Raw genomic sequence first — 27,985 nt, forward strand, 5'->3', positions numbered from 1 at the left:
GCGGGCCGGGCATGGCGTCCATGGCGGCGGCGATTGCGGCGTCGCGCTCGGCCGTCATGAGCGGGAACCGGGCGCTGGACGAGCGCGAGCGGAAGCGCTTCTCGTACTTCTCGTCGCTGAGCCCCATGGCCAGGAAGATCATGCAGGACAAGGAGCGCATCCGCCAGGAGTACGGGCCCGAGTGGGCGCGGCTGCCGCCCGCGCAGCAGGACGCGATCATCGACCGCCGCCTGCTGGGGCCGCGCGCGCCGGCGACCGGGGACCCCGGGGACCCCGAGGGGCGCGCGCGCTTCCCCGGCCTGCGCGGGCCCACGGGCCAGAAGCTGGTGCGCTTCGGGGACGAGGTGGGTCCGCGCGCCCCGGCCCGGGGGGCACCTGCCCGCGTGTGGCCGTCGCCGCCGCCGTCGGTCGCGGTTCGGTTCGGCCGGGGCTGGAAGGGGAAAGACAGGGATGGCGGTGGGTTGGGGGGCGTCCCGGGGCCGCAGGTCGGGGTTGGGGGGATCCTACGGCGGGGACGTTAGGAAAAGCGCCGAGGGGGGAGGTGTTTAAAGACCCCCCGCACCCGCCCCGCGGGGCCGCCCCCCCACCCATCCAGAGACTTGTCCCCGAGCTGAAGGCAGCTGCCCCTGAACGAGGCGGACACCGAAGTGGAAGCAGCCAGGAATTCTGAGGCAGACGAGCCTGGTTCTGGTCCTGCCCAGCTTCTTAGTGGCTGTGTGGCCGTGGGTGACCTAACCTTAGAGCCTCAGTTTACAGCGTGTAAAACGGGGACGGTGACACCCACCCCGTGCCTGCCCCCGAAGGCACTCGACCCATGATGTATGTTAATGTTGACATTTGTGACGAGCTGTGTGGGGAAAGGGAAATTGCCAAGGGAGGTGACAGGAAGGAAGAGGTGTCTTCCAAGATAGGGGGCAACGCTCATCGCCCTGTTCCCCAAGTGGGCACAATGCACGGTGTGTGTTCTGGGGTGAGCATGGTGACCCCACTTCTCTACCAAAAAACCCTGGGAGGAGAAGTTCCAGTGGGACAATCAGGCTCGGCTGTGTAGAAGGTCTGGTAAGCGCTGGACACTGTGCCTGGAGTTCTCGGGTGGCAGAGCCTGAATCTGCAGGAAGAGCTGGGCACATCGCCGGCTCCAGCACAAGGGCCCAGTGTTCCGTGCTGCTCACAGAGCTGCTGCTGCTCTTCTTGCAGATGTGTTTGGCCAAAAGCTGTTTGGTGGCCTTAGAGCTTGCACTGTGGCTGCCTGGCCTTTCCCGACTCAACTTCTGCAGCCAGGAGCAGAGTCAAGAGGAGGGAATTGTACAGAGCCATGGGGTCCATTGGCGGCTAAGCCTGTTTGTTAGGAGCTGGGAGTTTTCCCAGGAAGTTGTGGGCTGTGGAAAGAATCCAAGTTTAGAATGAGGTTTCAGATTTTGAGGCTTGGGTATGCTGAGACATTTATTGATACAAAATGTTTGTGGTCATGAGCCCGCTTAGACCTGAGGGACGTGCGAAACGACGTAAATATGCTGCCGACGTTGCCTGATGCTGATGGAATTAAAAGAAAATTCTCCATTGGACTTTAAACTCAGAGGGCTTTGCCAGGAAAAACAAGGGTGTGGTCAAATGGGAAGATGAAAATATAGGTTTTAAAATATGTCCCTAGAGCCAAAACATTTTCAGTGTGTTTCTGTAAAAGCATTTCAGTAAAAGCATGTGCATGGCGCTCAGATTTGGGGGATGAAAAGCGGCCAGTGCCCCTTGCTAGGAATCGCGAGTAAATAAACACGAGAGGGAATGAACCTGTGTTACAAACATGGGAGGGGGGCTGCCACGTTCCCTTAGCTTGGTGTCATCTAACGATAGCCACATGCTCATCCTCAAAGGGCCCGTGGCACGTAAGAGCCCAGTGTCACTGATAAGGAAAGATGTGTCCAAGTTAAGTTTTTACTCTCACTCCTTCTCTGGTGCCAGACTGAGCTCTTTCTGAATTCGTAACCCATTGTGATTTGAAAGCAAACGGCACTGTGTGCTGAGGTGCCTGCGTGCCCTTCTGGGAGCAGACCAGCCCCATTGTTCAGAATCGAAACTCAGCTTTGCAACATGGGCTGGGAGAGCTCATGCCCTGGAATGCCTCTGACCAACTTCCGCACAGATGGCAGAGGGACAGATAGACCCTGCGTTTAGGAGAGGAACACAGGAACATTGCCCGGGTGCCTTTTAGCCAGCACTGGCCTTGTGGAATTTAAAGTCCCCTGGACTGGGGGAGAGGTTGGCACCCAAGTGGTCCCAAAAGGTCATTCACGGAGGAATACCAGCTCCTGGGCATGAGAGATGATGACAAGGTGGGGATGACCCCCAGTAAATTGCTGGACCAGCCCAAAGAGGTGGCCCATGGTTGGTCCAAAAGGACTCTAAACTGGATTGATCAGGGCCCTCTGTCCTTTCCCATTTGATCTGTCTCCTGACGTGGTTCCAGGGGCCTCCAAACTCCTCCAGCTACTTAGACGGTGCTGCCTGTTTCTTTGAAAACCCTGTCCCCCTTTGCCAGTAACATTTTTGTATGCCACATAGCAACATTTTAAGTCAGCATGCAAATATAGACTCCAAATGTGGTGACATTTCTGGTCCCTTTTATGTTCTGCAGGAACAAATAGAAACTTGATGACAGGATAGCGATCATGGGTCTTGGTGGCTCTGAGTGTGGCCAGGGGCCAGTTCACACACCGCCGTTGCCTGTGCAGAGGACAGGCGTAGTGATGTGGCATCCGTGTGTGCGTTTTCACCTGTGCTTTTCCTGAGGCAGGAAGATCCCCCCTTGACTTGGTGACTTTACCTGGTCCTCTGAAGAGAAGGAGATCGCTGCCTTTGAGTATTGAAGTGAAGGGACCTGTCAGTTTTTCAGTTCTTACTTCCCTGGAAATCAATTGAGCAAAAATTTCTCAAGGCCTGTTGAGTTAGAAACTAGAGGCACTCTGGCTCAAAAATCCCCCCACATGGACACAGGATCTAGTAAAAAACTAGAGAAGTTCACCAAGGCCACCAGCCCCTTCCCACCCCACCTCCTTGTCTCCCCAGTCCCCTCCTGTGTGGGGCATCTGGAGCTGCAGGACGCTTATCATCGGCAGAAGGAGGTCTACCCGGAGCCACAGGACCTGGATTCCAGTCCTGGCCGAGTCCGCAGCAAGGCGCCACCCTCTGCAGGGCTGGTTTTCCCCTCTGTGAAGTCTGGGGCAGAACCAGTGGCTCACAAGGCCTGGCTTGGAGCAGGCACTGACATTGGAGACATGCCCTTTGGGTTGGGTATTTTGGTAAGAACATGAAGGCATATTTGCAAACGGATGCTTTTAACAGACTGACTTCTCTGGTGCTTCATGACTGCCGTGTTCTTCCTCCAGAGTGAAGTTTCCGGAATGGCTCACTTTGGGAGATCAAAGGTTTTCATCTTAGAAGGTTTTAGGGATCACCTTGTCTGCTTCTGCTGCGTCCTGTTAGCAATTAGGAAAAAAAAAAAAAAACAACCCTGCATTTTTAGGAATGTGCTGCTCCCCGCCCCACACCTACCCCCAGACTCCTTGCTGCTGATCTAGCAGGATCTGTGTACACTGGTGACAGGCACAGGGTTCCATGCTCTGTGCCACCCTCTTGGCTCAGAGGCGCCTGCAGCGGATGACTGGGGAAACTCGGGCAGCCGGCACATCTCGTTCCACCTGTCCATAAAGGGGGTGGAGCTGGCAGCAGTGGTGTTCCCAGGTGCCAGCCCTCAGGACCCTGGGCCAGGTCTTACATGCTGTAGAATGTGGAGCCAGGTAGTGCTGTCCCTCCTCAGCAGCTTAGTGTGACCAGCTGCTGCCCCGGGCCGCACCTGTCCCCCTGCAGGACCCTGGGTGCTTTGGAATGCTCTCACTCCTCTTGGTCTTAACTCCTCTTCTGGGGCCATGTCCTACCTGAGGCTCCCTAGGGCCCCATGGCTTCCCCAGCCCCTGTGCTGAGGAACTGAGTCCACAGGTGTCCCCTGTGGCCTGGGGCTGCGTGGGAACACTTGTGCTCAGCAAACCCCAGGCCTGCCTGGCCCCTCCGTTCCTAATGTCCAGGCTCTGGCTGTCTTGGGGGCCTGGGCTCTGGTCAGCTTAGATGTTTTTTATGATAAACTAGTTTCTTATGAAAGTTCCAAACCATGCGGAAGCAGCATAGAAAGCAGTCGGTATCCTTCCAGCACTTTCCTCAGCGTGAGATCTTGGTTAGTTGTGAGTCTGGTTGGCCGCGTGGCTTCATCACGCAGGGCCTGTGGCAGGTGACCTCTCCTCTCTCCTTCTTGCATTTTAGCAGCTCAGCCTTTTCTTTTTTCAGCCTTTGCTAAAAAACAAGGAAATCTGGGAGTTGCTCTCTCAGTATTTTGGGCTTGTTTTTTTAAGGAAGGCAGAATTATGAATTATGAGTCCTGGCTTCTGTCTGGCACATCCGTGCATTTTTTGGAAAAGATGACAGGGTGGATGTGGCTTTCTGAGTCCCTGCCCCCGGGGCCATGGCGCGGGCACCGGGTAGGAGTGGAGACGTGACCCGCGCTCCAAAGCCAGTTCCACAGGCTTCCAGGGGGCTGCCGGGCCAGTCCCTCAGGCTTCCCGCTTCAGATTTGATGCTCTCCGCCCAGAGTGGCACCCAGAGTGGTCCCCTGGTGCCTGGGGAGCTGGGGCAGCACGCCGACCTCACCTCCCCAGGAGCCTCTGCTGGCTCTGTGGGAGGATGGCCCAGTGGTGGCCAGGGAACAGGTCTTGCAAGGAAGTGAAGCGGCTCGTTTGCTGTCATCAGGGAGGGAGGGGGCAGAGCTGGGAAGCACGTTGGTAGGTTTAGAGTCATCATTTTAATTGACAGAGTCACTTTTGCATTCTGTCCTTTTTTTTTTAGCAGCTGGCCAGTGCAGGGACGGAACCCTGGACCTTGGTGTTATGAGCGCCACGCTCTAACCACTTAGCTAACCGGCCAGCCCTGGACTCACTTTTACGTTCTGAGCTAGAGAGTCCCACACGACTGGAAAAACATGCATTCATCGAATAAACAAAGGCCCAATCTGTCTGTCCAGACTTCCCGCTCACGTCCTGCTTGTTTCCTTAGACTCCTTCCACGTGCTCTGCACCACGTCCCCGTTAGCATGTGGCCACTGAATTTTTGTCCCTGCTGTGATCTGCGGAGGCCTGAGTTTCTGAATTTGTGTTCACGGTGAAATGTGCCCAGTAGTTAAATCATAACTGCTTTCTGTCTTGGGAACTGCAGTTTTGCATTCCAGATATGGAAACCCCCTTATCTCAGCAGAGTTAAATATATTTCAAGTAAAAGGGAAAAGCATCGATCCCATCAATATGTCAACAATATTTCCTAAGCATAAGCAGTTGGTAAAAAGGAACATATTTTCATCATCTTCATTATTACCCCTTTTTAAATTTTTTAGATGTAATTTTTTAGAGCCATTTTAGGTTCACAGCAAAATTAAGTGGAAGATCCAGAGAGTTCTCATAGACCCCCTGCCCCAGTGCGTGCACCACCTCCCCTGCCATCCCTGTCCCCCACGGTGTGGTACAGCTGAAAATCCACGAACCTACACATCACACACAGCCCACAGTTTGTTAGGGCTCGCTCTTGGTGCTGCACATTCTGTGGGTTTGGACAAACGTGTGATGTCATATGTCCCCCATGACAGCATCGTACAAAGTAGTTCCACCGCCCCCCAAATCCCCTGTTCTCCATCTTCTCGTCCCTGCCTCCTCCCTAACCCCTGGCGACCACTGATCTTATTATTGCCTCCATGGTTTTGTCTTTTCCAGAATATTCTATACTTGGCATCATACAGTACGCAGCCTTTCCAGATTGGCTTCTTTCACTTTGGAATAGGTATTTATTATGTACTTTTTATGGTTTGGTCGCTTGTTTCTTTTTAGTGCTGAGCAACACTCCATTTTCTAGGTGTACACCATTTACTTAGCCATTCACTTACCGAAAGGGCATCTTGATTGCTTCCAAGTGTGGGCGTTTATGAATACGGGTGCTGTAAACATCTGCATGCAGGTTCTGGGTGGACGTACATTTTCAACTCACTGGGATGCCAAAGGGCATGACTGCCTCACTCCCGCTTTTAATGTGGAGAAATAAATGTCGTAGAAGCACCGTGGAGTTTGCCAGTGGAGCTGTGAGCTGTGCTCAGCTGGTTAACCTGTCCTGGCTGCTGTCTTGTCACTTGGTATTTGCAGTTGGTCCACGGGACAGGCTCTTGCATCTAGGAGGTACAGACTGACACTAAAAAGCCCACCAGAATGGCATGTTCCATCCTGGATGAGCCAGGAGCCAGCCCCTGTCCCCTGACAGCACTACTGGGATGACACCGTCATCGACGTAAGGGACCTCTGTCCCTTCCTGTGGGCTCTGCTGTCTGAGCCATATTTCTCTAGCTTATAGCATTTCTCAGTTTAAAATTCTTAACTTCAAGCCAAGCTGCTGAAATTTATCAACCAGAAACTCCCCTAGTTTGTGGACTTCAGGAGTACAGTGACAATTTATGGTTCCAATTAGCTCCTTGCAGTGTTCCGGATCCTGAGGCTGCTTCTGAATCACCCAAGAAAAATTAAATCTATTTCTGGGCAGCTTAGTAGTTGAGATTCTGACTTTTAGAAACTCAGCACTCCAGGCAGGAGGTGATATTTAACAATTGTCCGCCCTTATTCTGACTGTACAGGATGACAGTGTTTACTGTCTCCGGTAACATAGTCATTGTAGTTGTGAAACGTTGTTATTAAAAACGCTGTGGCAGTCGTTTTGTATGTAATCTTTGAATGCCGGCAAGAACAAAAGCCTTTAAATGAGGTTCTCATTTTGCCGGAGCCCTGCAGCGTGTGGGGAGGCTAATTTGTCCTGGTTGGCTATCATGACTCACAGAGCCATGGTTTTGCTGGCTCCAAACTGGGATGGGGTACAGCGGGTCCAGGGAACCTTGGCCCTCGTGAGAGCACCCTTAGCTGGGGTCGGTTTAGTAGGTGTCTACATCTTGGGGATACGAGAGCCACGCAGCTAACTTTACTTACCGAGGGCACCTGGCACGTGGTGGGCCTGTGCAGATCTGGGCACACAGACGGGGACCCCTGAGCACCAGGAGCAAGTATGGCCCATGTGGCCACGTGGGAAGAGGACAGTCGGGCGTCTGTGAAGGGCTGAATTCAGTAAGCAGCCCTGGGACATGGCTGCATTAGAAAGAATTACCTAGGCAGGTTGTTTTTTGCTTTTGTTTTTTTAACTAAGGTGGGACCCACAGATTACCTGTGATTAAGACAGCAAGCACCCTAGGTGGTTCTGCTTTACAGCCAGACCTGGGAACCACGAGGCGGGGGTCTCAGAGAGTCTGGGTCTATGAACAGCTGCAGTGCAACCCAGGGCAGTGGGGACTGAGGGGGGTCATGCCCTCTGGATACCCCTGAAAGCCCTCTGTCTGCTGGCTGCCAGCTCCTCGTTTTGCACTGTGGGTGGTACTTGGAGGTGACAGCGAAAGCCCCTTGCTCCTGGGCTGCCTTCCTTGGAGCAGCTTGTGGAGGACCTAAGGGACCCCCCCCGTCCCCCGCTGACAGCATGGTCCATGCGTGCTATCCTTCCCACACCCTAGAAACCCAAAACCCTGGTCCTAAAATTGGAATGAAAGTTACCCAAGAATAAATGCTTAATAGTCTCTAATCAAATTCATTTGGAGGAAATGTTAGTATAAAATTTCACTACATGTGAATTTGAAATCCAGAGTTTCTTCTTTTAGAACAATTTTTGAATAGTTATGACTTTTACAGAGACATCACAACCAGTTGTAAACGAGTACTTGTAAGTAGATAATTTCAAAAGCAATATTACCAAAATTCTTTAAAATTTTTGTATCAAAAGATTACATTTATAGTAGAATGTGATGTTTCAGGGTGCTTGATATTGGTTGTAGCCTGTGGTGTGCTGGTAAATGTTTAACGTCTGGCTCCAGGCGGGTAAGGGGGACCAGCCCCGATTGCTAGCGCTTGCTGGTCCCCGTGGAGCAGGTGTTCGATGGTGGCCTGCTGCAGGCTCCCAGCGAGTGCTGGGTGGGGCGGTGTGTAGCACTTCCACCTTACACATACAACAGATGGAAATAACCTCAAACGTGCAGCCGACAGTGAAATGTGCTAACTAATTAAGAAATGATGCGTTTTGAATGTTTACTACCTTGGGGGGGGCACTTTAAAAAAATAGATTTAATTTTTTAAAGCAGTTTTAGGTTCCCAGCAAAGCTGGATGGAAAGTACAGAGAGTTCCCACGTACCCCTGCCCCTGAACACACACACAGCCTCCCCACTGTCACCATCCCAAACCAGAGCGTTGTCACCAGAGTCCCTCATTTACATCAGGGCTCACTCTCCGTGGTGTGCTGCCATCACAGCATCATGCAGAGCAGTTTCACGGCCCTAAACACCCTCTGTGCAGCTCCTGATCTAACCCCTTCTCCCAACCCCTGACAACCACTGACCCTTTTCTGTCTCCATAGTTGGCCTTTTCTAGAAAGTCACATATTTGCCATCATACGAATCATATGTAGCCTTTTCAGAATTGGCTTCCAAAAGGAAACTCTGTATTCATTAATCAATAAAACTCTGCATGCATTATTACAATAACTCTCCACTCTCCCTATGCCTGGCCCCTGGCAACCACCATTGCACTGTCTTTATGATTTTGACTCCTCTGGGAACCTCGTGTAAGCGGAATCATACGGTGCTTGTCCTTTTGTGAAAGCCTTATTTTACTTAGCATGATGTCTTCAAGGTTCACTCATCTCGTAGCATGTGTCAGAATTTCCCTCCTTTTTAAGACAGAGCAATATTGCATTGTAAGTGCATAGCACGTGTTTTTAATCTATTCATCTGTCAGTGGGCACCTGGCTGCCTCCACCTTTTGGCTGCTGTGAGTAATGCTGGTACGACCTCTGGCGTGGAAGTATCTCTTTGAGCCCCAGCTTTCAGTTCTTTTGGGTATAAAATACCTAGGAACGGAGCTGCTGGGTCAGATGGCGATTCTGTGTTTAACTGTTTGGGACCTGCCCAGCCGTTTCCCACGCAGCGGCTACCTGTTGCACATCCCCACCAGCAACGCGCCAGGGCTCCAGCTTTCCACGTCCTCGCCAACACTTGTCACCTTCAGTTTGTTGATTGTAGCCATCCTTAGGGGTGTGACGTGTACTACAAATTCCCCCGTCAGCGCTCGTGAGTTGCTGCTAGCCTGCTCCAGCACACCTCTGGCTGCAGCCTCCAAAATTAAAAACGTCCAGGGCCTGCAGAGTTCTTAAACTCTCTGGCATATGTTTTTTTACCAACTAGTGAAGTAGTAGATGCTGGAGATTTCATGCAAACCTGCGCTCCAGTACTACAGGCAGAGAATATGTGTTCTTATTTTTTTAAAAAAATACTGTTTCCCTTAGTAGGTACACACTGAGTTGGACAAGCATTTCCTAGATGAAGAGAGAGTGCTCCAGGCCTCTGGATGTTGGAGGAAAACATGGTTTTGTGTGTGTCTGTCCTTGGGTCTCTGGGGCTGCCGTGGGGACCGGCAGAGCCACTCACAGGAGCGCTGGTCAATGATAACTGCCGAGTGCTCTTTGCTCCCCGTGGCTTTCTGTGGCTCCCACCCTGCAGTGTGGCTTTCTCCTTTGGGATTTCATGACCAAGGCATTGTCCTCTGCTGTCCAGAGAGATTCGGTGTTGCCTCTGGTGTGGGTGTGGGTGTCTCTTATGGACAAGAACTTGAGGGTAACTCGTGGCTAAAATAAGATGAAGCTCACTCTGCATTGTCCTGTGGCCTAAGTAACAGACACGTTTTAGTGCTTGAGTCATTTCAGACCCTGGGTGCCAGGGAGGAGTCTCCCCTGCTCAGGGGAGACTTTGAAGTAGCCCCAGAGGAAGCCCATGTGGCTGGTCTGCAAGCAGGTGCCTGGCACACCTCAGTTGCCTGCTGGTCATTGTGGGAGTAGAAGAAAGAAAAGCAGGGTGGGCGTGCGTGTGTCTGAGCGCACACATGTGTGCACATGTGCATGTGTGCGTGCGTGTGCTGCCGCTTTGCAATTCTGGTGCCGTTTGCATCCAACAGCCTGGGGAGCCTGTTCCTGCTGCCAGCGCTTTTTGTGGCTGCAGTGTGCTGCTGATGGCTGACATCAGAGCTTCCATCACATTTTTGCTTGGCATGTTTATTTTTATAAGCGCTTTCTTATTTTTTATGAGCTCAGAATTGCAGAAATCCCAGGCATCTGTCCCTTGACTGTTTCTTGCTGGAGCAAACAAAAGACTATTGACACCAAGTTGGGGAGAAGTCACAGTGTAAGCCCCTCTCTGTGACCCCCTTGGAATGTCAGCCGATAGGGGCTGTAACCGCTGGAGACTGGGCTTGTGCAGAGCTCTAGGCAAAATCTTTGTTCCTCGAAGTCTTGCACTCACTCAGTCACCTTTCAAAGCCCAAAAGCTGTATTATTTTAATCTTTGCAGATTTCAAATGGCCTCAAGTGACATAATTAATATTCAAAAGACAGATCTTATCACATGGAGGGGGTACAGTTCCAGCCTGCCCTACCATGGGCCGGTGGTCCTGCACCCCTGCACCCTGCATTCTGCCTGCCCCGTGAGTCTCTGTGCCCTTCTCTGTCCCCAGGGGCAGCCAGGAGGCTGTCACTTCTGGATGGAAGGAGCATATTTACCAGTTGATTTCCTTTTACCTTTTCCACAGATCCAAATATAGAATAAATATTTACATGCCACTGGGCACCTTTATTTTTTCCCTCTGGAAACAAAGCCCTTTTTGTTTTATTATTTCTAACAGGAATTGAGAGGGTCCTGAGATCACAGAGTTTAGTCATTTGGCTCCACCGCGCCTTCCTCCCAAGCAGGCACACAGATGTGGACCGGGAGCCTCTGCAGCTGAAGGCGGCCCCAGCCTCTGCTGGAGACTCCTGGTCTCTCACATTCCTCCAGACGGCCCATGTCCATTTTTGGAGGAACTAAGTTTGTATGTTGGAAAGTAACTGGGTTTAACTGAAATTCCAAACGGGAAGGCAGTGACCCCGTCCCTCTCATTTTTAAAAGTTTTGCTTGACAGCCGTGAGTGATGGCAGAGGGTGCAGAGCAGTCCAGAAGCCGGGGTCCTAACCAAGCTCTGCTGCCTGAGAACGGATCCGACCCTCCGGGGATGGGACCGTCCTTCTGTGCACGTGGCAGTCAGTCGCACACGCCATGTGGTTCTCGACACTGACGGCTCGACACGACTTTTATGCTGCTTAGCCCAGTTTCTAGGTGTTTTTCCCCATGTGGGGCATTCTCAATATTTATCAATAGTACCTTTGTTAGTAGAGTTTTTTCCTGATACAAGTAAACCTAGCCCTTTTAAATGCACTCATGGGAAAATAAAACCTGTGTCCTGGCCTTCCAACCCTTTCCTCTCTGGGCCTTCCTTGCTCTGTCCCCAGTACATGTGAGTTTGGGGGCCACAGGTGTACCCGTCCCGACTGCACAGCCACTGAGCGTTCATCCCCAGTGTGGCCAGGCACAGAGCTGGCTCTCTGCCCTGTAGGTGGCCCACTCCACCTCCTGCAGCCAGGAGCCCTGAAGTGCCTGGGCTCTGGGCCCCCACCCTAGGAAGTCGGGGGTGTGTGTGGGTGTTAGACGTGAGAGGCTGGAGAGGACGATCAACCCGTGGAAGGATCTGGGCAAGTGCAGAGTTCGTCTATTCACAGAGTTAGAGCAGGCGCTGGGATAGCATCGTGAACCAGGGCCCCGGCCTCGTGCCTCTGTGGTCCAGGCTGGCCGCACCAGGGGCATGCTGGGCAGTGCTCACACCGCTCCCTCCTGGACCTGGGCCTGCCTGCATGATTGTTGTCTATAGACTGAGCGCCCACTGGCTGCCTCCTGCACAGGGGATGCTCACTCCAGGCCGGAAGGCTGCAGTGTGCAGTCGTGTTGGGGAGGCTCTGCCACTATGGGCCCTGGCGTTCGCCCCCATCTCTGTCATCCCCGAGGCCAAGCTGGGGGTGGAGTGGGCCCTGCCAGAGCTGCCTGTGGAGTGGGGAGCTGGGCCACCTGACCTGGGTGGGAAGAGACAGAATTGACCTGGGGTGCTTTATGGAAGGACGTACATCACTGGGGTTTGCAGGGGGTGGGGGAGTTATGGATATGATCATCTTAATGTCAGTCTCAATTAAAAATACTTTATCCCACTTTTGTCTGTATCACCCGGCATGTCCCAGTTTTCGATCAGAAACTGTGATCCCCAGCAGGAGCTGGGCACAGACGGGACGTCTGCTAGCAGAGGCTACTGCGGGCGGGGACGGGAGCCGGGCAGGGGCCGTTCCCCAGTGGTTTGTTCGGGCCCATGGACAAAGCACACGGGGTCCCAGGTCCCATTCGCAGTGCTCCTTCTGAAGGGCTCTTTCCTTCGTGTCTGCGTGGACGTGTGAGCGTGGGGAGTGACTTCAGAGTTCTGTTGTGATTAGTCACATGTATTAAATTGGCGTTTTCTTCATTGATTCTGCCCACCGATGCCTTTCAGGTGTCTGGTTGGCACAGCAGGGCGGAGGGAAGCTCAGGTGTCTTGGCATTGACGGGCGGATCATGGCCTGGCATTCTTTTCCTGGGTTACCTCGTGTGATTTTCACAACCACCCTGCCAGGGAAGTATGATTCTCCTTTTACAGATGAGGAAACTGAGGCTCGCAAAGGCTAAGTCTTCTTTCCACGGCCACATGGCTGATCACTAAGCCCATTTCTGCAGAGACCGTGCAGCCCTGTTCTGTTTCTCCTTGGCTTTCCTCTCTGGCCGACCCGTTCGGGGCCTCCCTGGTACCCGCTAAGCACTGGGCAGGGCATGGGGCGCCTGGCAGCCCGAGCTGGAAAGGGGAGGGAAGACCGAGCCGTCTGCACATTGTGTGCGGAGTGTCACAGGGTCAGGCTTATTCACCACCCAGCGGTCAGGGTTATGCCCAAGTAATGGTTCCCCTGTGGGCCTGGGTGGATGTTTGCATGGAGTATGTCTGGGCCTGGGTGGATGTTTGCATGGGGTATGTCTGAGTTTGGGTCTCAGATTTATTCTTGAATTTTTATTTCAGGACATTACGTGGCAGGATGAGCACTCTGCCCCCTTCTCCTGGGAAACAAGGGTAAGTCGGGTTAAATTGAAGTTTATTTGTCCTGTGAAAAAGAATGAAGTTGTCATATATTTTTCTTTTGATATTTGAGGGACTCAGAAGGCAGCGGCCACCCCATAGGCAGCAGGTGACAGGAGGGGGTGGGGGTTGGGAGCACTGTGAGCAGCTGGGAACCAGCTGTGTGTGGTCTGGTGACAGAATTCAGAGTGACGCCCCACGACGCCCCTTGACTTGGGCTCCCTGGCCACCCGGGGAAGGTCAGCCCTGTTGGGGGCCCCTCTCTGTTCGCACTTCAGCTCTTGGTGGTTGGGGGCACTCCAGAGACCCAGCTCTGAGCAAACGGTAGGTAGGTGACTTCGGGCAATTTCACATACAAGGGTCCTTCAGAAAGTTCATGGAAAAATGGAATTGAAAGTTACTAGGAATCTTTCCAGGAACTTTCTGAAGACCCCTCGTACATACACAGCGCATGCATGTGGCTAATGCCACCACCACGGATCGCCGCCTCTGGTCCCGAGTCCCCCTCCTCATTATTATCATCATTGCCAGAGTTGCTGCAGAGCATCGAGCCTGGCTGAGTTTAGTTCATTTTCCTCCCTCCCAAGTTGCCCCAGTAGATTCATAAGCAACAAAAGGACCAAAAGTCAGTTGTCTTTAACCCGAGGAAAAGAAGCAAAAGACCAGGTTTTCTGAATCCAGAACATTCAGTGTTGAGGTCTGGAGAGTTCCTTCCAGAATGAGGGTGTGCTACAGATGGACGCAACTGCACGCCTGGAATGGGGCCAGACCAGGGTTTTCAAGTGTTGACACTAAGGCCTGTTTCTTGGATTTTTATTGTCCCTGCAGTTGCTAATCGGAGCCCCTCAGCCCAGCAGACACAGGCGTCCAGGAGGCCCAGAGGAGGGTGGGTCGGGGGGACAAGGTGGTTGGGGATTCCACAGGGACCCCGAGAGGCTCTTGCATGGGGAACTGCGTCTTGAGATGGAATGTTTCTCCAGGATGCAGAGGCGCAGGGACAGCAGGCGCTGTTCTTTGCACATGGACGGCCCTAAAGTGAGCATCGCTGATTGCCCTGGGTGAAGCGAGGGGCCTCGGGACACAGAGGCCTGTGACAGTTGAGATCGTTCTTACATTAGAGCTGAGAGGTGGTCTGGGGAATACGTGGCTTGAATGCAGGTGACCACGCTCACTTGGCAAGCACAGATTCCCTCTGCCTCTGGCGCAGCATCACGTTGGGCCCTAAACATCCCAAATGTAACGATGCAAACATCTGCATCCTGCGTGTCCTGTTTCTCGTTTGCACGGCAGAGAAAGAAAGAACCTGGGACTGTGCAGAGGGCAGGGTGAGTGAATGGTCTCCCCAAAAGCCAGGGTCTTCCCAGGGGTCTGGGTGCTGGTTGGGAGGTGACTGAGGTTGAGTTGGGGGATGTCCAGGGGCGGCCAGGAGTGACAGTAGTTGTGGGATGCACCAGTACTGTAGGTGACGCCAGCTGTGTTGGGCAGGTTGTGTTCTGCGTGTTGGGGTGAGCAGCCCCCTGGTGCAGTGTCCCAGGGAGCAGTGCACTTTCCTGGACTGGGCTCCACGTCTGCTGATGTCACAGTGATGGACACAAAGGGAAGTCGAAGTGGCTGAAATGCACTAACACCTAAGCCTTCCTCGTGCCCCAGGAGAGCATCTGCTCTCAAGAATTTACCCTGCTAGATGTTCCCAAGTCAGCTGTGTGTTAATTGAGTGCCAGTGACGTTCTGGGATCAGACGGTCCTGCTCCTGGGGCCAGCGTGGAAAACAGGTGCCTGGAAAAGGTCCCGAGAGCGAGGACAGTGGAGACGGTCCACTTGGAGCCCACGCAGCATCCTGACGCTCTTTGTCCACAGAGGCCAGCCGTGTCCCTCAGGACCCAGCTCGCCAAAACTGAGTGAATGTGTGTTGCCCCCCATAACCTGCGTCCTTTCGGAGGACAATGCAGTCTCTGTGGTTCAGAATTCTCTGTCCCATGCCATGCTGGCTTGCAGAGGGCATTAGTATGTTTCACAAACCGGTGGGCTCACTCTGTGTCCCCGCCTTTCCGCTTGACCTCTCAAGGTCAGACTTCTGTAGTTCAGTGCTAGAACCTTCTAGAGGCAAAACAGAGGACATCCCAGAGAGCAGAGGCCTCAGGGTGCCCTGTCCCCTGCTTCTACGGATCTGCTACCCTCTTTATAAGAACCTTGCTGGAGAGCCAAACAGGAGGTGGCTTTAGAGAAGGCAGGGCCTCGATCCCCATGTGCAGGGCCGGAGACTCAGACCCCATTTCTTGCGGTTCCTCAGTCGAGGCTTTCCTCACCCGGTCACTTATCGCCCGCACCATGACAAACTGCTCCACAATGTGCCACCTGAAGCTGCGTTCCATGTGCCCATGGGTCTGTGGTCACGGTCTGAGTGGGGCTCAGTGGGGCTGTTCGTCTCTTGGCCGTGTCTGGGATCACTCCTGGGTCATCGGACAGCCCGACAGCGGCTGGGTACTTTAAGGCCACCTTGCTCATGTGTCTGGTTGGCACTGGCCATCAGCTGGGCCCCGTCTCCAGTCAGCCGGCGTGGGCTTCTTGATGGTGGCGGCGGAGACCTGTGGTGGGTGGGGGGCCCATGCGGCCTCGTGAGGCTCGGGCTGGAGGCTGCGCAGTCCCACGTCTCTGTCGTACTGGTCAAGTCAAGGCACCGGCCAGCCGGGGCTCGGCAGGAAAGAGATTGCTCCTCTCGCCGGAGGCCGGTTTTAATCTAAGCTTCTGCACGCCAGCATTTGGGTCATTTCATTCCATTGTTAATCCTGGTCATTTCTTTCCATTTTAAACCATCATTCATTGATTTTTAAAAAGGTTTATTTTTAATTGTGGTAAAATATGCATAACATACAATTTACCATCTTTGCTGTTTTTCAGTGCACGGTTCAGGGGCATTAAGGACATGGATGTTGTTGTGTGACCATCCATCTCTAGAACTCTTTTCTTTTTTTATTATTTGTTTGACAGTGGAAAGTTGCATATACTTAGGGTGTACAATGAGATGTTTTGATATGAGTATAGATCGTGGGATGATTAAACTAAGCCACTTAGCATCCCCAGAGCTCTTTTTATCTTGCAAAACTGAAACTCTGTACCTATTCAACAGTAGTTCCCCAGGCCTGTCCCCCAGCCCTGGTTTCCCACCCAGGGTGGGAGGCTCAGACGAAGCCCGCCTGTCCTGGGGGGTGGTGGCTGTCATCTGGCAGTGTGGCAAGTGTGCTGGGACGGGGCTGTGGGGCCTGATGTCACATTCTTCTCTTGTGCTACTGATGTTCCGAGTGGAAGAGCCCAGCCCTTGGAATGCTCCAGACAGAGGAGGAAGGGCGTGGGGAGGATCCTTTGCACCCCCAGGCACTCTGAGCTGGAGCATTTGGAGGAGATGGCTGTCCAGGGCTCTTGGGACCCCCACCTGCGTCCTTACCCCCTTCCTCCAAGCTACCTGGCCTCTTTTTCCTGCCGACCCCCTTCCCGCACGTGGTGTCCAGCTGTCTGTTCTGGGGTAGTGAGTGGGCTGGGCTGGGGATCGCTTCCTTGATTCCTTGTCTATGAGAAGATCCCTGAGAGCCCATATAGCTCGTTCCCAGAGTAGGGCGGCTGCCAGCCCCTTCCTCAGGGACAGGAGGTGGCATCGGGAGCACACGTCCTCGTCCGTGCCATTCCTGGGTGGGGATGTGCCCACGTGGGATTCTTTCCCTCCTGGGAGGTCTATGCCTGCTCCTGCTGTGGTCAGCACACCGGCTTCAGGGACATCAGGCTGTTGTCAGCTTGAGTGTGTGAGGAGATGGGATCGGACCTGTGTGTGGTGTGCAGGTATCTGCTGCCCACGGGGACAGAGAGCCCTTCCGTGGGGGAGTTCCCGTATGTCAAGGAGTCCCTTGGTTCCAGGTTACAGCTTTGCTCGTCACTGAGGGCCTGCACCCCCACCCTCCACAGCACAGCCCCGCCCTGCTAGGGGCTTGGATCGTCCTCACCGAGACCCCCATCTCTGCCCTGCAGCCTCCATCCTGCCCTCTGAGCTGTCCTTGCCTCCTGTCCTGAGACCCCCAAGCTGACCCCTGCAGTCCCTGCCCTGGACCTTCCCTGCCCTGCCTGTGAGGAGCCATGCAGCCCCCAGCCCCGCCGTGCCAGCCCTGCCCACCCTGCCCTGCAGCGCCGGGGTCCTCCCCCCCACCCTCTCCTGCAGCCCCCCAGCCCCCATTCCCTCCTGCCACAGGGGCCATGCCCCTTGTCACTTTGGCATCTTTGCTCGAGCTGCCCTCCAGACCCAGCACAAATCCTGTTTTCACGACTGTCCCGGCAGTGGCCAAGTGGCTGGTCTGTGCTGGGTGCCTGGCCTCCTTTAACACTCATGACAACCCTTGTTACAGGTGAGGAATCCGAGGCACAGAGTGAAGAGAGAGCCAGGCGGTCCTGCCCCTGCCACTGCTCCAGGACTGTCCCTCCTCCATGTTAGCGAGATGAGAACGAGGTGGTGTTCGTGCGTTCCTTGTTGGTCTGTCTTTGTCCCCGGGGGATGACAGCCCCTGGGGGGCAGAGACTGTTCTTCATCCCTCAACCTGGACGACCCTGGGGCACCCCCACCCATGGGGCCTCCACTAGGTTTCCTACCCCCGGGGACACTGCCCAGGAACCTGACCCCTTCCAGCCCCGTCACTGTCATCCAGCTCCCTGTGGCTTTGGCCGTGAACATAGAGTGTGTTGTTTATCCTGGGCAGGGGGACTGCTGGGTCCCGATTGTGCTGTCACGTCCCATCTGCCGGCCGCTTGTGCTGATATGTGATTCTCAAGTTCTTGGGGCTCCCTCTTGTCTGTCCCCTTCCTTCTTGGAGGGAGGCGGGAAGAACAGACGTGCGAGGGTGAACTTACCGGGCCGCGTGTGCACCAGGACGTTTTCTGACAGCATCTCTGTCGCCTCTGTCTCAACAGCTGAGACCAGTGCCAGCTGCCAGCCAAGCAGTCAGCTTTGGCAGCGTGCAGCCCCTTTCCTGAAATATCGCACATTCCTCTCCAGTGAGTGGGGCGTAAAAATAGGTACCGGGCTCCACTGTGGTCTTTCTGTTTTTAGAGCAGGCGTGGCCAGCAGAGACCCATGTCCCCATGCTGGTGACCGCTGCCCAGCCTGGCTGAGCCTCCCTGGGCTTCGTGGGCATTTGGGACATTGATGGGGTCAGGAGGCTGTCAGCATGGCTGCAAGGAGAGGGGCTTCCTGATTTCCTCTCCCAGCTCCTCTGTATCAAAGACTGTGGCAGACCCTGAGTTGAACCCCCTGCCTGGCTTTCTGCCTATGGCCAGCGCCGATGACCTGCCATCCAGGGCTGCCAGCTGCTGTGCCCTGGCTCCAGTTGCTTTGTGTGGCGTGAGAGACCGACACGACCTTCCGTCCCAACACCCTGCTCTTTTCCCACACCCGGACAGAATGGACTATTTTCCAGAAATAGGGTCGCATCTGGGACTCTGCTGTCTTTCCACCGTCGCCCTGCCCTTCCCCGGCCCTGCAGCTGCTTGAGGGCCCAGGTAGCGGGTGTGCAGGGCTGCCCAGCTGGGCCCGTTTCCTTTTTAATAAAATGGGACTGCTGGTGCCCCTTGCCTCGTGGGGCTCTGGGAAGGGCTCACACACTGGGCGCCAGGTGCGGCCATGGGTCTCGGCCCCATGCTGGGCACGTGGTATGTGCCCAGCAACTGCAGCTCCTGCTGTCGTCCAGTGGTGCAAGGTCCCACGTCGGCACCCAGCATGGTGATCGGGGAGGACTGTCATTTTAAAGGCAATTTCAGTTATCCTTTATTGGCAAAATTGAGAACAACATACACCTAGGAAAAAAGACTTAGGAGAAAATGTCTGAGAGCATTTTTCTTCTCTAAGGTCATATTCATCTCCGAAGCCCCAAATCTGGTCACCACTCTGTTGGCGTGACCCTGTCTTCTAACCAGATGACACCCACCCTGGAGGGGCTGTCACAAGGCCTTGGTTACCCAAGACGCTCTGTTTGAGGAGGTCACACCCAGCCAGTCCCCAAAGCAGCTGGAGAGCTGTGGTGACAGGTGTCTCCCTGGCATCCCTGGCTTGGGCCATGGCTGACCTCCATGTAGACAAAATATTCATCCTCACCTTCCGGAAGCTTCTAAGCAAAGATGCCCACTGGAGAAATTGCTCATCTTTCAAGAGCCTGGATCTGACACAGAGCTCCGTTTTTACTAAAACTTCCTTACACTACAGTTTCCAGATCAGTGTCAGCTCTGTCCTGAGTCTCAGGCCCCACTTCCGAGTTGGGCTAACGATTTGCTTATTTAAGGAAACCACCATCTCTGTGCCTGCAGTCTCCTGTGCTGTGTGGAATTTGGAAATGCGCAGAGCATTCAGAATGCTTCTCCCAGAGATAGTCCTTCCAGTGAGGTGGTGGATGTGCATATAGAAATCCTGCTGCCCACGCTCAGGCTCTCGGCCGGCTCCGTGGACGCAGTAGCAGCAGCCAGTGGCTTTCTGAACCTGCGGTGATGACCAGCTGCGACTTCAGGCCTTGCAAACACGCAACCCGAGTTGCAATCCCAGCTGCTCTGTCTCCTAATGGATTAATGACCTAGGGCAATTTACGTAATCACTCCAAACTCCCATTTTTTTCATTTGAGAATGAAAAAAATTAAAAAGGCTACAGGCCTGATGCATCTGGGACAGCAGAGATCTACATTTGTTCTTAGCCGCAGCTCCTGGCAGAGCCAGTGCTTCGATGTCTGCTTTTTGGCTTTTATTTCCTATAACACTGAGCTTCAGGGCAGCCTGGGCTGGTGACCGGAACCTGAGTTCTTTGTGGCCTCATGATCTCGTCTTCCGAGCTGGAGCAAAGACCTCTGGCCACCAGAAACCGAGCTTTAGGAGAAGTCCCAGACTCAGAGAACACACACTGTGGTGTGTGCAGACAAAGCCGTATTTTCTTATCCTTGCCGTGACACACACGTCCCTGGCCACTGGAGAGAGTGGACAGTGCTGTTGTCTATAGAAACTTGAAAGAACTGAATGGCCTCTTGATTAAGTGAAGACATATGACGAAGGAATAAAGAGCTGTGTTTTGTATATTAAGTCAGCACAGTGTGGAATTATTATACTCAGTAACTGAAAATGCTACTCTGACGTATAGCTGATGGCATTAGAAAAGGGGCATCCTTAGAAAGCAGGTTTGGTAGTATGCTTCTAAAACCATAAAAAAAGAAAGGTTTAAGCCCTTTGTGTTTTGATATTTCACTTCTGCAAATCTGTCTGAAGAAATGACCCCAGATAGCGGAGAGCTGTACGCGTGAGGATGCGCGTGGCAGCCCTCAGCGTCAGAATGGAGATGACAGATTGTCCCACCGTGAGACGGTTCAGCAGGTGATGGGACAGCTACTGAATACAATACTTTACATGCATTAAAAACAATCGGTATAGAGACCCTGCGTCAGGTCAGTATGGATAATGCTTGTGATGAAGTATAAAAGCTATACCCCAAATTACATGTCTAACAGGACCCCGACCTCATAAAATGCGTAAATGGGAAAGGTCACACAAAAATACAAAAAGTCGTCGTGATGGGAGCGGAGGCTGATGACTGATTTTCTTCTATTTCCCAAACTTTCCGTAATGTAGTTTTACTTATTATTTAGTTATCTATAAAAGTGGGGAGGAACAGGAGGGAGTGGACACGGTGGGGAGGAGATGTTTTCAGGATTGATTTTAGGCACGATCGAGACGGCAGGTTGCTTGCTCTGCAGGGCTTGGAGGATGGCAGGCTGGGCGTGTGCCGCCCTGAAGAGGTTTAGGTTTGCTGGCAGCGATTTGTTGGTCAGAGCAGGTCAGCAGTATTGTTTTAGGGAGGCCAGCATCCGGGTCAAGGAAAGCATTTGCGGTGCTCGGGTGGGTGCCTGCTGTGCTGGGTTCCAGGCCCCATCCTGCCCTCTGGGGGTATCACCACCTGAGGCTGGGGTCCACCCCATCACCCACTGGGCAGCTCCTGGTCAGGAAGGTGCAGAGACCACGCTGGGGGAGGCAGGAGGGTTGGCGAGGTCCAGGGGCCCCAGAGCTGCTGTAGTGTAGCGCATGGCAGGGCATTGGCATCAGGGCTTCTGGTGCGTTCTGGGTGGCTCAGGACAGACGGAAAGTCCCAGCACGTTGCTGCTGGTGTTGGTACCATGCTGGAGAGGGGCCACATGTCACGGTCAACTCTAAGGGCGCTGTCTGTTTTCTCTCCTTCCCATGCCCGCCACAGAGCCAGATGGAGTTCAGCATCTCCTCGCTGCCCGTCCAGGAGCTGGGCACCGCTGCCAGCGAGCCCAGGCCACTGTCCAAAGCCTTGCAGGGCTCGCAGACCCTCAAGGGCTCCCAGGGTAGCCGGTCGTCCAGCCTGGATGCGCTGGGGCCCGCCCGCAAGGAGGAGGAGGCGTCCTTCTGGAAGGTCAATGCGGAGCGGTCCCGCGGGGAGGGCCCTGAGGCCGAGTTCCAGTCGCTGACCCCCAGCCAGATCAAGTCCATGGAGAGAGGGGAGAAGGTCCTGCCCGCCTGTCACCGGCCAGAGCCCACCCTGAAGGACAGGGAGGCCAAGGTGGACAGGCCCGGCACTGTCCCCCAGGAGCTGCACGAGTGGACCCCTGCCGTCCAGGGCCCCGGTGAGGCGTGGCCCGAGGCTGTCCTGGCCGAGCCCACTGGGAAGCTGCCGACCTCCGAGGACAGGCAGGATGACGGGGAGGATGTCCTGTTCGCAGACCCCATGCCTGTACAGGTGAGCGGTGCTTCTTCCAGGGGCGACGGGCCCTGCTTCCTTCTGCACACGCCTCCCCCACTCCTGCCCTCCCTGCCTCTTCCTTGAAGGGCTTTGGGGTCAGGGGCCGGGTTACTAGCGGCTCTGCCATGGATACATATGCCAAGAGATGAGCTTGCAGTTCCGTCCTGGTGCCCTGACCTGTTTCCTGTTGGTGGCCCACATAACGTGTCCCCTCCTGGGTGTGAGCACAGGCAGCTTACGAGAGAAGGTGCACAGCGTGGGGGGCCTGGGAGTCGAGCGCTAATGAGGAAGGGACCCTGGAGCCTCCTCCAGGAGCGTCACCACAGGGGACTCTTGCTGAATGCCCAGGCAGCACGGAGTCAGGGGTCCAGAGTTCTCTCCAGGGGACCGAGGAGCAGGAGGAAGACCTGGGTCCCTGGAGAGGTGGGCGGATCCTGGGGAAAGCAGGACCCATGAGAAAAAGACTCACCCGGTTGCCTGTGTCTGGGTCCCGTGTCCTGGAGTGGGGACCGTGGTCTGCACCAGTCGGCCTGGGGTGCTTGGGACGTTGAGACAGCAGAGAGAAGACAAAATGTTTGTGGATGACTTTAAATGGCTCTAGTGTTGGAGGATTACACAAAACTAAGAAGAGAAAGACGCTCATCACACTTGAGAGGGCGGCCTCGGCCTAGAGGCCTGTTTCAGGACAAACGTGTTACTGGGGAATTGCGACCCGTGCATCCGGCCCAGCCTCTGCAAGACTCCTCTGTCCACTCTGGGGATGGCTCTTTGTGACCCGGGACAGCCACGTCTCCCGGCCATTTGGAGCCTGTCTGGAGGGGACGGGTGCTGGCTGAGTCCTGAGGGGGTATAGGGAGTACGCGAGGTCCCCCGTTCCCCGGAGCACTCCCCAGCGGTGCTGGCCTGAGATGGGACCGTGTGGTGACAAGAACCCTATCGTCCTCAAACACGTTCGCCACTGCCCACGCAGCCTGCAGGCTCTGCACCCAGGGCCACCATGGCTCCAGGCGGTCTTAGGCCTTTGCTTGGTGGGGGAGCTGCCCCCCAGCCAGCAGCCCGTCCTTAGGATTGGGTCTGGATTTGGGTGGGGGGAGCCACCTGCTGGCAAGGCAGGCAGGCACATGGCGAGGTCCTACTGGGTGCCCCCTGCACAGGGCCTCGCTGGGCTCCTGGCTGCCTGGCTGATGGGGCCAGGATGTGTTTTCCTCCACGTCTGTGTCATCCAGCCTCCTCTGTCCCTTGGGACCCCTTGGCTGTCTTGTGGTCACTTTTCTTTTGGTTTCTCTACGTATTTTAAAAGCTTTTTATTGTGGCAAAATGCACACATTTTTGCCATTTTAGTCATTTTAGAGAGTAAATTCAGTGGCACTAAGTGCCTTCTCAGTGTTGTGCGACCATCACTGCCACACGTCTCCAGAAGTCTTTCATCCTCCCAGACGGAAACTCTGTCCCCCGTACACGCCAACGCCCTCACCAGGCCACCCCCGCTGTCCCCCAGCCCCTGACAACCCCCGTTCTACTTCCCGTCTGTGAATCTGACTGCTCTGGGGACCTGATGTAAGTGGGTCACACGGCACCTGTCCTTTTGTGCCTGGCTTATGTCACTCAGTGCAGTGTCCTCAAGGTCCGTGTTGGAGCGTGTCGGGATTCCCTTCCTCTAAGGCTGGTAGTGTTCCACTGTGTGGAGGGGCCACGTTTTGCTTGTCACCCATCCGCTGACGGACCCTCGGGCCGCCTCCACCTTCTGGCTCTTGTGAGTAACACTGCTCTGAACCCGTGTGTGCGACTCTGTCCTCGAGACCCCGCGTTCAGTTCTGTGGGGTCTGTGCCCGTTGTGGAGTCGCTGGGGCCTGTGGTGGCTGCGTTGGTACTTTTGCAGGAATCGCCCCGCTGTTTTCCGCAGCGCTGCTCCAGCTGGTGTCCCCGGCGGTGGCACAGGGCCCTGTTTCCCCAGCTCCTCACCAGCACCTGCTGCTTGTGTGTCTTGGATGGCAGCCACCCTGATGGTTGTGCGGTGGCGTCTTGTGGTGGATGCGAGCGTCTTCTCGTGCACTTGGTGGCCGTCTGTGTGTCTTTGAGAAATGTCATTCAGATCCCTGGCCCATGCGTTCACTGGCTTGTTTGTTCTTTTGTCGTTGAGCTGTGGTCATCTCCTAATGACTGGGTATTTCCTGGAGGGCCCTGGTGTGTCCCCGCCTGCCTCATGGATGACCGCGTCTGCCATCTTCTGGAGGAGGGGGAGCCCGGGGACTCTAGTGCCTTCCACCTTCCACCAGCCGCACGTCAGCGTTGTGGCCTGTCCTCTTCTTCACATTAATCCCCCATCTGGAGTGTGTCACCTGCACTGGCACCTTGCCCACCCCACTGGTGTGTTCTGTCTCGAACCTTCCTTCCCATCGGCTCCCTCTTGCAGACGGGCCCAGCTCTCCCCTGTGCCCCAGTGTCTTTCTCCGAGACTCTGCAGCCGGATCTTCCCTCAAGTCTCGATTGTAAGAGTCACAGAAAAGTGTGTGTGGTGGGGCAGGGAGAGGAGAGAGCTCACGGGGTCCCTGAGAAAGAAGGGATTTCTGAGAGGACAGTGCAGAGGCAGCTGCCACCGCATTCTAGAAACCGGAGGGAAACCAGGAAAAGGGACACTTGCCAGAATTCTGCTTTCCCTGCATTGGCGCATGTGGCATCAGGCTCAGACAGGCTCCCAGGGTAGGCCACCAGCTCCGGGGCCTCTAGGGCCTCCACGCGAGCATTTGTGCTTGGTGGTGTGTGGGGGGTGGGCGTCAAGGTTTCTCCCACCGGGGACACCTGCTCGGGTTAGTCTGGAGACCAGGGCAGCTTGAACTACAGGCTGCTGCGTAGAAGCCATCGGGGGGCTTGTGAGCACACCAGCCCCAAGGGACGGCCACAGAGGGGGCCCCATAGGATGGGATGGCCCCACTGCCCTGGAAACGGAGAACATTCCTGGATTTGGGGAAATCACTCTGTGACCTTGACATAATCCGAATGAAGGAAGCATCAGGTTCTTTCCCCACGTTTTTCTCTGTTTTGTGTGTGTGTTCTTGTTTTGCGTGTCTGCATGTGTGTGTGTTTCACGTTAGAAACAACATCTTTATAACTTGTTCTCATATTGTGTGGTGACTAAATTGGAGCACGTCTGTCATTCAGAACAGGACAGGAGAAGTGCACCGTTTCCTTTTCCCTGCACCAGGTCTCAGCCGCTTGTGGACGTGCCTGCGGTGGAGTGGGGTTAGTGACGGGGCCTGCACAGGGCCGCACGCGTAGAATTTTCTGTAATTTTCTCAGCCCAGGTGCCAAGGTAAATTAAGGTCAGGCAGCTGCTGAGACAGAACCAGGCTGGGTCTTTTGGGTCATTTTAAATGAGGTGCTGTTTTTAGATTACGCGTCACTGAGAAACACATTCGTGCCTGACATTAGTGTTTTTTGTCCCTCTGCAGGTCAGCTCAAGTAACATCGTCCTGAAGACGGGCTTTGATTTTCTGGACAATTGGTAAAATGTGTTTGGTGGAAAAATGAAACTAAGAACCCCAAAGTGTTCTCCAAAGTGGTGTGGCAAAGGAGGGTGCAAAGGGCAACGTTTCTTTGGGTATTTTCCTGGTTTCTCTACAGTCTTTTCTTAATCATTTGGAAACCAGTCAGTATTGCCAGATTTTTCCCTTTTTTGGTAAAACCATATATACATGCTATTTTCAGTGATTTGATAACAGAAGTTTTACATTTGGAATTTTTAAGGACTGTTCAGAATTTAATAAATCTTGTAAATAAAACTTCTGTTCCCAGTTTCTCCCGTCCTCAAAGGGAGTTTTCTCAGCCAAGTCAGAAAAATCGTAAAAGCGATTTCCGTCTCTATTCCCCCACCTCCTTTTTTACTGCGTGGGGTTCCCTTTGATGGTGGACTGATGGGGACGTCCTCAGCCGTGGTGACATTGTCCCCGGCACAGCTGCCACCAAGCACTTGTGGCCGTCCAGGGCTTCTCCTGCCAATGGTGCGTCTCTCCACCATGTGCCCCGCACCCCACCCTCTGTCATTTCCAGGAAACAGACCGTTGGCATGTGGCAGATGTCCTCTTCAGACTGCCCCTATGCTTAGTCTGGGTGTGGCTCATGTTTAAAAAGAGTGGCATGTTTAAAAGTTTCGTATTAACTTTTCCTTATGTTGTATGTAGATTAGCAGCCATGGGGCCACCACTTTTCTTGGTTTGTACCAGTTTTCTTTTGCAAATTCTTCCTCCTTCTGTGACCCGTCGTTTGTTGCCTGTACCTGGCACCTGCAGGAGTCAGGGCAGACGGCAGGCGCTGCTGGGGACAGGGCTCTTCTGATTAGTCATGTTAGAACCTTCCAGCATGAGACTGCCAGGCAGCGGATGTCTGTCATCCCAAGGACTGCTCAGGCTGCATCGTGGCAGACCCTCCCCCAACCCTGACCACCACCAGAAATGGAAGAGTGGTTTCTGGTCACCCCAGCAGTGCCTCCTGGAGACTTTTGTCACCACAGCAGTATGGACATTGGTGCAGACTCCGCGGCTGCCCTGCAGAGCAAGGTGACCATGTCCCAGACCACATAGGGGACCCGTGAGCTTTGCGAGCCTGCAGGAGGTGCCGAGCGAGCAGAGCCGCACCCCGTCCAGTGTGACCTGCACCACGTGTCGCTGCGTTTCCTCACCTGAAGCCTTAACCCCTGCGAGTCCTGCCAATGAGCACTTGGTTTCAATACCAAAGTGTGTCTGTTTTTTTTTTTTTTTTTAATGCCCTTTTCCTAGGACTTTCTGAAATGATTTCCAGAATATCTTACCTGGCTCCTAGCACGTGGCAACCCCTCCCCTGCCGCCCCTGCTGCCTTCCTGCCTGGGGAGGTTTCTGCCAGGGCTGTGGTGTAGCCTCTGTTTGATTTGGTCCCCAACAACTGCTTTGTGTCCCTAAACCTCATTTGGTCCCTTGGGGCATGGGATTTACCTTCCTCCTTTAGGGACTGACCGTAACTTGCAAATACAGGTTCATTACGTTGCATTTAAGTATAGTTGATGTGGGTAGAAAGGTTCCCAGCTGGTGATGAGGGAAGGAACTCACGAGTCCCGGTGGCACAGGCTGAGCGGGTATCAGGGGCCTCCACCGCCATCTCGAGGACCCGGGAGCACGCCCTGTGAGCGGCGTTCCGTAGAGAGGTCTGGTCAGGACGGCTGATCAAGGCCGTCTGTCTGTTCTCTTGGGAGAAATGCTTACTCCTTTCCCACTTTCTCATGAAGCCCAGTGTTGCCTTCAAGTTCTCCCCGGAGCTGCGGGGTGTGGGGATCACTGAAAGCTCCTGCCTCAGTACCCCCTGGGGCCCGTGCCCAGCAGCATCTAGTTAACCTTCCTAAGAGTGTTTCTTAGTGGGATAGCCTCCTGAGCATAAACGTAAAATCCAAGCCTGGCAAGTCCTGGAGGGTGTCCTCGGGTCGTGTTGCTTGGCTTTGCTTTTGGAGAGGTGAGGGCCTGGGGGACGTGGCTGGTGGGATTCCACCCTGCCCGCCCTGCAGACCTTCCTCCACGCCCGGGCAAGTCTGTGCCAAGATGATTTCTTTCCAGTTCCTCCAGATAATCTCTGTGAGTGGCAGGAGTAGTTACGCTCTGTGTTTACTGTGCCCCCCGTGTCCCCAACGCATCAGGGTGGAGTTTCTAAAATCAGGACTTTATATTTTTTAAAAATGCACACTTCGGCTGAAGCCATGGGTCATTTTGGATCCCCACCCCAACCCCGCTGTCCGCACCTGGGATTCAGCTCAAGGATTCGATGTCTTGCTTTCCTAGACTGCATTTTGCAGGAGCTCCCCAGGAAGTCAGACTCCATCAGTCTGTGTTTCACTGGGGGCCTCTCCCTGGCCCTTGGGTTTGGGAGCACTGCCCACGTGGGGAACTGCGGGGCCTGTCACCACCACAGCCCCACCCCTCGTGTGGATGTCACTGCAGCGTCTCTTTCTTTGATACACATTTTCAAAAATGATAAATTCTTACTGACAGCTTGTAACTTGGTCATATTTTATACTAATATCCTTTAA

At 54.2% G+C, this 27,985-nt stretch overlaps 1 protein-coding gene across 1 annotated transcript; it reads left to right on the plus strand.

The window, feature by feature from the left end:
• Nucleotides 1–27,985, plus strand: C18H1orf198 (chromosome 18 C1orf198 homolog). Its single transcript, XM_063082775.1, has 4 exons — nt 1–344; nt 13,114–13,164; nt 21,426–21,935; nt 25,388–27,985. Exons 1-4 carry the CDS (start codon nt 12–14, stop codon nt 25,442–25,444), a joined length of 951 nt encoding a protein of 316 aa, XP_062938845.1. The 5' UTR covers nt 1–11; the 3' UTR covers nt 25,445–27,985.

Source organism: Cynocephalus volans, chromosome 18 (genome assembly GCF_027409185.1).
Source record: "Cynocephalus volans isolate mCynVol1 chromosome 18, mCynVol1.pri, whole genome shotgun sequence".
Lineage (NCBI taxonomy): Eukaryota > Metazoa > Chordata > Mammalia > Dermoptera > Cynocephalidae > Cynocephalus > Cynocephalus volans.

Bases quoted from the DNA above. Each gene is read 5' to 3' on its own strand.
- C18H1orf198 (XM_063082775.1), top strand. From the start codon at position 12: ATGGCGTCCATGGCGGCGGCGATTGCGGCGTCGCGCTCGGCCGTCATG. The intron at 345-13,113 runs GTGGGTCCGCGC...TTTTTATTTCAG, and splicing joins TGGTGCGCTTCGGGGACGAG to GACATTACGTGGCAGGATGA. The intron at 13,165-21,425 runs GTAAGTCGGGTT...TGCCCGCCACAG, and splicing joins CCTTCTCCTGGGAAACAAGG to AGCCAGATGGAGTTCAGCAT.